Below are 12,804 nucleotides of genomic sequence, written 5' to 3'. Positions count from 1 at the left end.
TTTTTTTTTTTGCGCCTTGTATTGTGGCGGGATCCCGGACGTTCGTCTACGGAGTATTGCCACAGGTGTTCAACCCGCCTCACCGTCCATTAACCTGCAGAGGTGGCGTGCGCTCTTGCATAGTTCAATAAAGGGTACCTAATATTTAATTACATACTTGCACGACCACACGGGTCCAACTGGACCTCTTGAACCACAGCAAGCTTTAGATCCACCAAAGGCAGTCCGATCAGCTAGCCATGTCTCCTCTGTGGAAGACAACAGCAGCAATTGCTGTTGCTGCCACTGGATCCTTGGTCAACGCTGTGTACATCAACGGGTCCATCATAACGCCATGCGACTCGCTCATCTACTGCCGCGGTGAGCTGCTCAAGGAGGTGGAACTGGCACATCCTTTTGCCGACTCCAAGACGTTTGTGGACATGTAAGTACCCAGTCAGGTATTTTTCTGCGAATTGCTTTTCTGTACCAGTCAGTCATTGATCATTAAAACCTAGCTGTTCAGGCCCACGATCAAGCCGGTGGACGAGGTTATTGAAGCCTTCAACAAGCTCCAGAAGCCTCTAAGTAACAACACGGAGCTTCAGAACTTCCTCAGCGAGAATTTTGCCCAAGCTGGTGGTGAACTAGAGGAGGTACCCAACTCAGAATTAGAGACGGATCCAGTCTTCTTGAACAAGCTCAACGACACCGTCATCCGCGAGTTCGTGGAAAAAGTCATAGACATATGGCCCTCCCTCACCCGACGCTACAAAGGTGCCTCCAACTGCGATGCTTGCGCCGACAGCTTCATCCCCGTCAACCGCACATTCGTCGTCGCTGGTGGTCGATTCCGGGAGCCTTACTATTGGGACTCATACTGGATCCTCGAGGGTCTGTTGAGGACCGGTGGTGCTTTCACCAACATCTCCAAGAACACGGTGGAGAACTTTTTGGATTTTGTAGAAACCATTGGGTTTGTGCCTAATGGTGCCAGGATCTACTACAAGAACCGCTCCCAACCCCCTTTGCTGTCGCAGATGGTTCGAATCTATGTTGAGCATACGAACGACACTTCCATTCTGGACCGTGCTGTCCCGCTCCTCATCAAAGAGCATGAATTTTTTGTCAACAACCGCTCCATTGACGTCGAAGCCGCCAATGGCAAGACATATAAGCTGCAAAGGTAACTAAATACCTATGAACCCATGTACCTAGTTGCTTGGCTTGCTTTATCAATGTGCAAAACGCTCACGCACTTCCTCCTACACAGATACGCGGTGACAAACACACAGCCCCGGCCCGAGTCTTACCGAGAGGATTATATCACAGCCAGCAATAGGTCTTACTACTCACAATCGGGCATAATCTACCCAGAGTCTCGCCAGCTTAACGAGTCTGAGAAGGCTGTTCTCTACTCTTATCTCGCCAGTGGCGCCGAGTCCGGTTGGGACTACACCTCGAGATGGCTGTCGACACCCAACGATGCTGTTCGCGACAATTACTTTCCTCTCCGGTCTCTCAACACCAACAACATTGTGCCCGTTGACCTCAACTCGATTCTATACGCCAACGAGGTCGCAATCGCAGAGTTCTTGAACAGCACCGGAAACAGCACTGGAGCTTCGGAGTGGATGGATCTCGCTAAGCAGCGCAGTGAAGCCATGTACGCGCTGATGTGGAACGAGACGCTATGGAGTTACTTTGACTACAACATGACCTCCAAGGCACAGAACAGGTTCATCCCTGTGGACGCGGACGCCGTATCGCTCGAAACAGCCGATGCCCCAGACGGTCAGCAGGTGTTTTTCCACGTGGCTCAGTACTATCCGTTCTGGACGGGCGCGGCACCCCGAAGTCTCAAGAACAACCCGCTGGCGGTCCTCAGGGCTTACGAGCGTATCGATGCATACCTCAAACTCAAGAGCGGCGCCATACCGGCTACCAATCTCAAGACGGGCCAGCAGTGGGACGAGCCCAACGTGTGGCCGCCGTTGATGCACATCTTGATGGAGGGCCTGACCAAGGTCCCCGCAACCTTTGGCGAGGACGACGTGGCATGGACTGAGGTCCAGGAGCTCGCACTCAGGCTGGGCCAGAGGTACCTTGACTCGACATTCTGCACCTGGTACGCCACTGGTGGGTCGACGAGCGAGACACCGCAGCTGCAGGGACTCACGGCTGAGGACACTGGAATCATGTTTGAGAAGGTTAGTGAATTCTTTTCTCAGGTTTTTTTTTTATTTATATCCCCCCATCCTGTCAGGTAACGGGAGCTAACATGAAAAACAAAACAGTACGGCGACAACTCAACCAACGTAGCCGGTTCAGGAGGCGAATACGAAGTGGTCGAAGGCTTCGGGTGGACCAACGGAGTGCTCGTGTGGGTTGCCGACACGTTCGGCACCAAGCTGACGAGGCCAAACTGCGGCAACATCACGGCGGCCAATGTGCACTCGAGCGGCTCCCAGACGAGAAAGAGGGGTGAGATGTGGAGCGCCCTTGAGATGCACCCGTACGACGCGGCGTGGACCAAGGAGTTTGGGGCCAGGAAGGTCAGGAGGGACAAGGCTTCGGCGAGGGCCTTGGGGAACGCCATGGGTCGTGTGTAAATGGGGGGTTTGACGTTTAGTGAGGGAGCAAGCGAGCATCGTATATTTTTGATATTAGCATCGCGGATGATAATGATTATGATGGTAATTGCTAGCTTTAGCTGTCAATTTGACATGAACACTTATGAAGTTGCTAAGCCAGTTCCTCCCTGTTAGCATTTGACACAGTTCGGAAGTGAGGAATGAGCATATGGAAGCCCCCAACGTAGCTGAGCAGAAGCAGCGAGATTTCCTTTTTGACGAGATCTAGCAGCGTCAGCCTCCCTCAACCATTGGTGTTCAATCACGCCGGATTTGCGGGAGATATACCGATTCTGCAACAGTCTACCTCTGCTGTCATGAGGGCTCGTGTTCTTCCTGTTGAGACTATTGACGCGAAACAGGGACACTGAAAGGTTCCGTATGGCATATAAATTCGAGAACAGCCTCAACTTGCAAGTTTGGTCCTGTTTCCACCCGTACACTAGCTCCTGCCACCGCCAGGTTTCCCAGATCCCAGTACATGTGTAAAGAAATTCAAAGGAAAAGAAACATGAATAACCAGAGAGCGCATTCTCAAACCACTCAAGTGTACAAACGTATGAATCCGTCGTTTTTAATCATGTCGTCCGCAGCACCGTCCACAGGCGCCCTGGGACAAGAACGTGCTAAACCGGCAGACAAGTTCATCCTCCAAAGAGACAGGCATGAAGGGGGGGGAGGGGGCTTTTGCAATCTCAAGAGTACTAAGGGGCTTGTCTAAGCAGCGTCCTTGGCAAGCTGGGCTAAAATCAAATAATTCCCGTTGAGCCAATGGCGCAAAGATAGAACCGCAGGCAAATATAGATATAGTTGTCAGCATTACTCCGTATTACCTTGATTGGTCTGGTATAAAACAATCCCAAGTTACTGATTCGATCGGATGCGGATGCTTATGTGTAAGCGAGAGATACACTCTCCGTATATGTGGTAGACAGGAATTTAGCCTCTTTAAATTTGGTGCGCAGGAGTGTATCTCTGTCTCCTTGAAGGTTTACTCCGTAGCCGTTGGCGTTTCTTTTTTTCTTTTTTTTCTTTTTGGACCCTTGCCTAGAAAAAAAAGCAAGAGAGTAATGAAAAGAACAAATGCTTCCAGAACTCAAAGAACACACGCGTCTATAATATAGGGGCGGTGGTTGCGACAACGGAAATCCGGTTGGCATTCGTGGCATCAGGGGCATGAAGAAAACCATGAGAGAAATTACAACTGGTTTAAATTCCATGCCTAAGAATGACGTAAAACATACCAATGACAACACACTTCTGTTGATTATATGCGATTGGTGCAAAAAACTTTCTTTCAAAAAAGACAATGCTGTCCAATACCCAATTCCTTCCAACGCTTTTCCCAACAACTTTTTAATTGCCTCTATAACATTCACCCGAGTGTGTCGCGATCATAATACCACGCAAAAGAAAACAAACAAAGACTAAGAATCAATACTGACAGAAAAAAAGGAAGAAAAAAAAAGTAAGAAATCAAATCCCCAACCTCATCACGTCGAACCCAGCTTGCGTTCATATGCCAAGTCATCCTAGTGCGCGGCGGTCATGAACCCACTCCTCTCCAACAGGCTACTCGGAGCCATGTAGCTGAAACCACCAAATGGATCTTCGGGAGAAGTCATTGTCTTCGCCGCAGTGAACGGGATCGCACCAGGGCGGCTGGCCGAGTCAGGCGAAAGCGCCTCGGTTGATGGGACAGCAACTCTTTCTCCGACCCAAGCTGCGGGTTCCTTAGTCGTGACAACAGGAGACAGCGACAACTCAGTGAACTCGGGTGCAAAGTTCTCGGCGAGCTCAGGATCCGTGATTAGTGGGCGGATGGGCGGTTCCATCTCGCGCTTGGAGAGCTTGACCCAATCGATCTTGCGGAAGAAGCGGTGCTTCTTGATCAAGTTTAGGTCCTTGGGCATCTGGCTGCCCAGGCGCTTGGCAGGGTCTTTGCGCAACAGACGTGTGAGCAAATCCTTGGCGTCCGAAGACATGAAATACGGCAGCATCAGCTTCTGCTTAACAATGTTGTCTTGGATCTTGGCGTGGTTGGCTCCACGGAATGGCGGGTTGCCCGTCATCAGGTCGTGTCCAAGAGCTCCCAGCGCCCACCAGTCGACTGCCTTGCTGTACTTCTTTCCCAGGATGATTTCAGGCGCCATGTACTCGATGGTGCCGAGGAACGAATTGCAGTGGTCGTCCTCATCTACCGCAACCTTGGAGAGGCCGAAATCGGTAAGCAAGAGGTGGCCCTCAGTGTCAAGCAGGCAGTTCTCAGGCTTGAGATCCCGGTAAACGACGCCTAGATCCTGATGCAGATGGAAGAGCGCGAGTACCATTTCGGCCATGTAAAAGGCCGCCACGTCCTCGCTGAAGAGCTTCTCCGTATCAAGATGGTGGAAGAGCTCACCGCCCTGGCCGTACTCGAGGATGAGGTACAGCTTCTCGTGATCCTGGAAGGCGTAAAACAGCTTGACTACGAAAGGGTGACGGTTCACGGTCTCCAGCACCTGGCGTTCAGTCTTGGCCTGCTGTACGTACTTCTTGGACACGGTCAAAGAAGCCTTCTTGAGCTGCTTCTGAGCAAACAGACGGCCAGTGCTGCGCTGTTTGACCAAGATAACCGTGCCGTAGGCACCCTTGCCGAGACAGCGAACTTGCTCAAACTCGTCTGCCGTAATCTTTCCACGCTGTTCTTTGACGAGGCCTCCCTCGACTCCGTCGCTGTAGAGAGGGGAGCCAGCCTTTGGCTCCGCGAAAGCCTTGACAACTTCCTCAGAGGTCTCTGCGCTGTAGAAATCGTCCACAAAGTCGATCTCGTAACTGGTGGTCGCCACGGAGGCCGTGTCGTCACCGCTGGTGCTACCACGGCTGCTGCCAGGACGCTCACGGCTCTGGGCTCGGCTGGTGACATTGCTAAGGATGCTGGTGCGCCTACTCATAGGAGTAGCAGCAGGAGGCGGTCCCATGGGGAAAGGAAAGGGCGAAGTGATGCGACTATTGCTGCGGGACATGGAGCTCGCCCTCGACGGGGTAGCAGCGATGTCGAGGCTAAGAGGCTCCATTTTCGAGCGCAGCATTGCGATGCCGCTCATGCCGGGCGAGGGGACGGCCTTGAGAACCGGGCTGCAGTTGGCGCTGACAATGTCGTTGATGACGGCAGTGCGAGGTTGCCGTCCTCGCTGTGGGGTCCTCGGAGGAAGCGTTGACGTGGTCGCGGTCCCGTTGGACTTTGTGGTCCTGATGCCATGCTCCGAATCCTCGTCGCAAGAGATAGACTGTGTGTTGGTCTGAAACCCACGCACAACCGGGTGCGTGGGAGTAGCGGCGGGTATCATCTTGGAGGCGGTGGATGACTCTGGGGTTAAATTAGGAGGAATTCAAAGTCTTGGCCTCTCTTTCCCAAGGGGAAACGGAAGGGCTTCAATCCACCGACCCTCAAGGAGGATCTGAGAGAATAGAGACCAATAACAACAAGTAGTGGTGACCTGTCACTTTCACGGGGCAGCCCGGTTCAAAATCGGACTGCCAGTCAGAGATTCAAGGCGAGTTGCAACCACGTCGGCGCTGGGGATCGCAACGGCTCTCAGAGATGGAGGTTCGGAGGAGGCTCGTGTTACGGCCGAGGCGCATCTGGTACTTGAAGATGAAAGGGAAAGTGTTGAATGATTCTCGAGCGATATGCATTTGGTGGTTATTTTTTCTTTGAAGCGTTCTTGTTCACTATGGTTTATTTGTTGATTTGTGCTGTGAGCAGGTTCAAAAGGTTCAACCTTTTTAATTGTGGGAAAAGTTAAAGGGAAAAAGGAGGGCGTAAGCGTGGGGGGGGGGATGCGGGAAAATTAAAGTGGGAAATTTTTGGCTTTGCAAATCAATGCATGTGCTGTTTGGTTGCGTTGCGTTGGTCTGGCTTGTGCAACAACGCGCAGCATCGTACCGCGAGCATCATGTCCAAGGCTGAATCAGGATTTTTCGGAGGCGGGTCACACTCAGCGCGCGCCCCATTTCCCCCAGGCAGGGGGCCTAGTGCCGCCTCTTGCAGGGCTGGGGTTTCCAGCTTCCATTTTACCCGTACCTGTGGAGCTCCAGCTGTCATCGAGTGGGTCCTGGTCTTTGTTCTTGTTCTTTTGTGGTTACCTTCGGCCCTTGGGTTTGGCAGGCGGCTTTCAGGTCACCCGCCTTCCACTTGTGGGTGCTGGATCCGATCGATCATTTGCTCTAAACTCATTTACCGCGGCAGGTGGTATTCCCGCCTGATGTATGTGGGGGAAACTTTCATAGCGAATGTACAGAGATCACCACCAAACAAATCGATCGGTTGATCAAGTACCTACCTACCTTAGGTCCTGTAGGTAGATGGGCTTGACCGAATTTTTTGTCTTTGCTTTGCTTTATGCTTGCATTTCGCATTGCTATTGCTTCTTCCCTTACTACACTGCCTACTGTCTGTCGCTCATGACTCTACCCCCCGTCAAATGGCCAGACGCAGAAAATGACATTTGTATCCATCAATTAGTGTTTTACCTGACGAACTGTACTATTAATATTTAGGCGTTAGCAACCAACATCGGGCACCGCCTGGACTGAAAGCTACTCTAGTTCTAGAATAGTCCCAAACATGCGCCCTGACAGGACGTCGGCGGGACCGAGAGAAATGATCGCTCGCTTAAAAATCTCGAAACATTGATTGGATGCCACGTTCCAGAAATGTACAGCCAAACCTGTGCCTATGTCAAGCCTCTATCAAGGATCGAGAAGCATAACGCCAACACAGGGGGCAAGCATTTTGATTTTCGCATAGTACTGCAGAGGGTATCTCAATTTATTCGTTTTTATTTTTATTTCCTTCCATTCGTCTTTACCCGTAAAACACCAATACTCTGTCGGCGCTCTGATATTGCCCAAACCTTTTCAAACACCCTCTCCGTCATTCCGCCCCCAGAGCTTAACCGTGCGATCATGTCCACCGCTGACAATCCACCTGCCATCCCTGCTTACATCAACACTAGCCACTGGCCCTGTATGTCCGCTCAAGGATTGTACCAAAGCCCAATCATCTGCAGAATAAATGTTGACCTTGTGGTCGAAGCCACTCGACACCAGAAAGGTGCCCGACTTCTTAGGTATGGCCTGGCCCTTTTCATCTACCCCCAGTGGCACGCCATCCAGCGGTCCGTCAAGCCCCTTGAACCACCGCATGTCCGAAACCGCGCTCGTATGTGCGCCGACACCACCGGTCCTCTGGACTTTCCGCACGTCCCAGCATTTGATCCAACCGTCTGCCGATGCAGAGAGTACCCGGTGGCCGTCAGAGCCCCAGTCGAGCGCGTAGATCGGTTTGATGTGTCCGTCCATGTGACCGTCGAGAATCATGATTGTTCGCCCTGTCCTAAGATCCCATATCCTGCCGATACTGTCCTGGCCAGCACTGGCCAGTAGGGATCCGTCACCGTTGAAACTGACTGCAAAGACTCCTCGAGAGTGTCCTTCTTGAAGTAGTAGCTCTGTCCTCTTCTCAACGTCCCAGAGCCTCCACGACGTATCTTCTGATGCCGATGCGAGAAATCGCCCTGATGGGTGGAAATCAACACGGCATACACGTTGCGTATGGCCAGACAGCGTAGCAAGGGGCGTGTCTTGACTGAGTGACCACAAATTCACCTGACCCTCGGCACCGCCCGTCGCAAGATTTACAGACTCTGCCGAAACGTTACTTTCCTGCAGGGTCGCACCGGGGAACCAACACATTCCGCTGACCTTGTTGGTGTGGCCCCTCAGATTCATGGTTTCGTCCAAATTCGGTATACTGAAAAGCTTGACCTGTCCACCCCAATTTCCTGTAGCAACCATCTCGCCGTTCGGCGACATTCTTGTAATGCTGATGTGCCGCTGGCCGGCTGTTTGTGACCCCTGCAACTCGAAACCCTGCAACCTCTCCTTGATTTGTTTCCTGACCCTCATATGAGTCCTTTGGGGGATCTTGGCCTCTATCTTCTGAAAGGCAACGCGCCGCTTTGCGCGAGGGAGAGAGTACTTGGCGATTTCTACCCTGGCGTTGAGCAGATCTGGGCCGCCGCGCGAGTAGAATTCCTCTTCCTGCTCCTCATCCTCATCATCCTCCTCATCGACATCTTCCATATCGACATCCTGGCCACCTTCCACCTGTCCATTGGCCTGTTGCCTCTCCTTCTCCTGCATGAGAAGTTCCCGCAGCCTGTCTCGCCGCTCCTTGGCATCCTCGCCGAACAGGGTTATAGGCTCGCCCATCTCTCTCAGCTTGGTGCGGACGCGGCCGTCGTTGGTCGGGACTGGTATGGAATCGGCCATCTTCTTCCTGTCGAAGCCGGACATGATCGCAGAGGCATTGCCCGAAGCGCCCGCGCCTGCGGGCATGTCGTAATTGTAGTCCATGGCTTTGGGATACAAGCTGTTAGACTTGGAAAGATTGCATTTATAAGCCGAGAGACTTGGGCACATTGCACTTACGGACATCGCTCAAGGCGATCTGACCCCTAGGCTGCGCATTCTGTTGGAACCGGTCAGCTCGTCCTCGAGCTGCGAGATTGAGCATATGCTTTCAGATAGTATAAGGGTGGTAAGGAGGAACGAGGAAGAATTACCTGAGACTCGGCATTTTCGACATATGCCTGCCGAGAGGGGTGGACGTGCGACATTTTGCCTGTATTCGTTCGCGTGTGTGGAAGATGACTGGAGCGTGGTGAAGATCCAATCAAGTCTGTGTATCTACGAAACAAAGGCGCCCGAACTGTATTTCAAATTTCAGCAGAGACAGTATTGAACCGCGACGCCATTTCTCTCGCGACAATGTAAACGACAGGGATGGTAGGTACATAATCGAGTCAGTTACCAGGCTTGCTTATCGCCAAGAGCTCTCGACCTGACTGACTACCAACTGAGTTGAAATTGACGGGCCGGCTGCAGGTGGCAACGAAACCCCGCCACCTGTGTGCATTCAATTACCCTGCTTTTTAAGCTGGCATGGCTGGGAGATAGCGAGCTGATAACGGGCAAGCGTCACCCGCGCGACATGGAAAGGGAGACGAATTCCAAAGAAATAAACTTGGTCACTAATTACCTACGTTAGTGATTGCAAAATCAACAAACCGCACATCTTTTCTCCCTTAACAGTTGTCTTCAATCCTCAGGACAGAAAGGACTCAGTAATCGCATCATTGTCAATTCAACCCGAGGCTAGACCCGGCGAATCCAGCATTTTCCATGCCGAACAACTCCCTTGAACCAACATCATCCAGTCTGCCAAGTCCGGGCATTTGATGCTTAAGCGAAGTCGAGACTCGACCAACGACGGCCCGGGCGACAAGATACTGACCGGCTCACAACACTCTTAATCAAAATGGCTAGTATCGACCGCTATAGACCGGCTGGTAGAGAAAGCTATCAACCACCGTCGCTTCCGCCCAAACCACCACCACCAAGCGACCGCCAGTCAAGATCTCCAACGCGACGACACGGCGCGGCTCTTGTCCCGCCAGCGGCGCCATCACCACCCGTCCATTCGTCCCGAAACTCGCCACCACGTCCGGGAATGGCAAGGCGCGGCCCTCCCGCAGCGTCGCCATTGCGCCCTCCCATAACTCCTGCACCCAAGCCGCGAAAGAACAGCCAATGGTTTTTCACACCAGATGAAATCCGTAGCACTCCTAGCATAGCCGACGGGCTGCGTCCAGCCGAGGAACGGATGCGCAGGGCCAAAGGTGTCAGCTTCATCTACCAGGCCGGTGTCCTGCTTGAGCTGCCTCAAATAACATTATGGGTCGCCGCTGTGTTCTTCCACCGATTCTTCATGAGGGTCAGCTTGGTGGAGGAGAAGGGTGGCGTTCATCATTATGTCAGTCAAACCCCTGCTTTCTTTATTGTACTTGTTTCATATTGAATCTAACACCAGCCTTTTCAGAATATCGCTGCAACCTCTTTGTTCTTGGCAAACAAGACACAAGAAGATTGCCGCAAGACCAAGGACCTCATTATTTCAGTGGCACGCGTCGCCCAAAAAAACGCAAATCTCATCATCGATGAACAGAGCAAGGAGTACTGGCGCTGGAGGGACAGCATCCTGATGCACGAAGAAATTATGCTAGAAATCCTGACGTTCGATCTCATGGTTAAGGTTCCATACCAGCCTCTGTTCGAAAACCTCAAGGAGCTTGGCCTGCAACACAACAAGCGTCTGAGGGACGCGGCCTGGGCATACCTTAACGACTCTTGCTTCAGCACGTTGCCTCTGCTCATGTCGGCCAAGGATATCGCCGCCAGCGCCATCTTATTTGCCAGTGCTACGACGGGGGAGAAGGTTGAAGATATCAACGGTGAGCCGTGGTGGGTCCTCATCAAGGCCGACGAGAGCCGTATAGTGCAGGCCATCAACGTCATAGTCGACTTCTACACGGAAAATCCACTTGGCAAGAAGACGGATAGGCTTCCAGGTTCGCCGGAATTTTCACTTGAAAGCACCCGCAGGAGAGGCGATACCATCCTCAGCCAGCAGACGGACGCCTCAAGCTACAACGGCACGCCAATGGAGGTGGATCGGGGTGGCACGCAGAGCCCTGGCGCCAGGCCTAACGGCAAGCCTGATCGCGACAGCTCTGGCAGCAACAGCGCGGGTAAGGATGAGCTCAGGCGGGAGCCGAATGGCGGCGTGTCTCTGCGACCTGATGCCAAGGGAGAATCGGATGCTGCGCTGAAGGCGGCCGCCAACGACCTGAGCTCCCATGATGAAGGTCAGGTGTCGCCAAACATTAACGATGTGGCCTCACCGTCGGGCACAAAGAGGTCTGGCGGAGTATCGGACGCCGATGGGGACAGAAAGAGAGCTCGTTTGAGTGACGAGGACGAGGACGAGGGCGAAGTTCCCGAGTAAAGCAATAAATTAAATGCAACAGGAACTTGAATGCAACGGACACATTATGCTTTGACAAGGATCGAGTATTTTCTCTCTTTTTCTTTTTCTCTTTTCATTGCCCATATACATCTGCATACATATACGCACGGACAGATTTTGAGTCTCTGTGCTGCCCTCAAAGTGTTATTTTCTCAGCGAGTTTCATTGCGACCGTCTGCGAAACAATCAACTATAAGGCTGCACATGATCAAATTTGCGGAGGGCTTGTTTATGATAACGCCATTGTGAAGGAAGCATGTCATAACTTGACTGATCAGGGAAGGCTACAAAGTGAAGCAAATTTGCCCATTTCTTTTCTTTCTTTCTTTCCTATTCTTATTTTTTTCTTTTTCTTTGGGTTTCCCATTTTCACTTCTCCTTGGATCAATACCTATGGAAGGCGTTCACGGGGCGCTGCATATGGCGTCGGGGGTTCTATATCAGGTAGTCAGTCAGGTTTTGTTAGGAATGGCGGGCGTGAATCGTCAAATGGATTAATTATCTTTCTATTATCCTTCTTTTCCCCAATGAACGATGACATGGCAAATTCCCGCTTGAACTTTTCGTTTTCAATAGAATTCACCCTCATTCCACCTTCTCAAACCCTGTCCACCTCGCTTCTCGGCCACCTTGACGTCCAGCCAGTCGATCAGTTCAAACATGTCCTCCTTCTCCAGCATTTCGATCCTCTCCCGCTTGTTAAGCAGGCTCGCCTTGTCGGGCCCCATCCCGGGCGCCGTCATCTCGGTCAGGTGGTGCGTCACCAGCTTGAAGGGGAGCGGGGCGCGCGCCACGCGGTTGAGGAAGTGCTCGACCACGTCCCAGCCGCAGCGCTGCGTGCCCGCAAACAGCGAAGGGTTGGCCAGCAGGCCCCGGGCGGACATGAGGCCGCGGAGCTTGGGTATCGCCGGCCTGCTGCTCGCGCCCCCGTCCGTGGCTCCGGCAGTAGCAGCATCGACGGAAGCGGGGATGAAGGGCGAGGAGAAGGGGAGCGTGTCTAGGGTGAAGACGTCGCCGGACACGAGGATGGGGAGCACGTCGCCGTACTTCTCTACCAGGATCGAGAGGGCCTCGACGTTGATGGGCTCCCGCGACGGGGTGGCGCGCGTGCGGGGGTGGATGGTGAGGAAGTCGATGTTGCGGGCGTTGGGGTCGCCGATGACGGTGTCTATGAAATCCATTGTTTTTCTGGCGGGTTTTTATTGATGGTTTATGGTTTGTCGTCGTCTCAGTACTTCAATGGCTCTTAAAAAGTGATGCAGTTGTTGAATACGGGGA

At 52.6% G+C, this 12,804-nt stretch overlaps 5 protein-coding genes across 5 annotated transcripts in view; 2 read left to right on the top strand and 3 right to left on the bottom strand.

The window, feature by feature from the left end:
* Positions 1–35: 35 nt before the first annotated feature.
* On the top strand, positions 36–2,725 carry PgNI_04173 (uncharacterized protein). The gene is made up of 4 exons (XM_031124224.1): positions 36–424; positions 506–1,165; positions 1,253–2,189; positions 2,277–2,725. The coding sequence occupies exons 1-4, from the start codon at positions 240–242 to the stop codon at positions 2,589–2,591; spliced, it is 2,097 nt and encodes a 698-aa protein (XP_030985597.1). The 5' UTR covers positions 36–239; the 3' UTR covers positions 2,592–2,725.
* A 1,419-nt stretch (positions 2,726–4,144) lies between these two features.
* PgNI_04172 (uncharacterized protein) lies at positions 4,145–5,941 on the bottom strand (the record flags this gene model as incomplete). The annotated part of the gene is made up of 1 exon (XM_031124223.1): positions 4,145–5,941. One exon carries the CDS (start codon positions 5,939–5,941, stop codon positions 4,145–4,147), a length of 1,797 nt encoding a protein of 598 aa, XP_030985598.1.
* A 1,203-nt stretch (positions 5,942–7,144) lies between these two features.
* On the bottom strand, positions 7,145–9,468 carry PgNI_04171 (uncharacterized protein). The gene is made up of 3 exons (XM_031124222.1): positions 9,224–9,468; positions 9,090–9,177; positions 7,145–9,016 (listed from the first exon to the last, which is right to left on the bottom strand). The coding sequence occupies exons 1-3, from the start codon at positions 9,275–9,277 to the stop codon at positions 7,515–7,517; spliced, it is 1,644 nt and encodes a 547-aa protein (XP_030985599.1). The 5' UTR covers positions 9,278–9,468; the 3' UTR covers positions 7,145–7,514.
* A 186-nt stretch (positions 9,469–9,654) lies between these two features.
* PgNI_04170 (uncharacterized protein) lies at positions 9,655–12,020 on the top strand. Its single transcript, XM_031124221.1, has 2 exons — positions 9,655–10,473; positions 10,540–12,020. The coding sequence occupies exons 1-2, from the start codon at positions 9,979–9,981 to the stop codon at positions 11,503–11,505; spliced, it is 1,461 nt and encodes a 486-aa protein (XP_030985600.1). The 5' UTR covers positions 9,655–9,978; the 3' UTR covers positions 11,506–12,020.
* PgNI_04169 (uncharacterized protein) overlaps positions 11,999–12,804 on the bottom strand; it is a gene marked incomplete at its 5' end in the record, with an annotated part of 1,827 nt that continues 1,021 nt past the window's right edge. Inside the window, one exon of the mRNA XM_031124220.1 lies at positions 11,999–12,714. Within this exon, the coding sequence (XP_030984282.1) occupies positions 12,096–12,714 (619 nt within the window). The 3' untranslated portion in view covers positions 11,999–12,095. The remainder of the gene's footprint in view (positions 12,715–12,804) is intronic.

The sequence above is a fragment of the Pyricularia grisea genome, assembly GCF_004355905.1.
Source record: "Pyricularia grisea strain NI907 chromosome Unknown Pyricularia_grisea_NI907_Scaffold_2, whole genome shotgun sequence".
Lineage (NCBI taxonomy): Eukaryota > Fungi > Ascomycota > Sordariomycetes > Magnaporthales > Pyriculariaceae > Pyricularia > Pyricularia grisea.
This window is presented reverse-complemented; position numbering and strand designations above follow the sequence as displayed.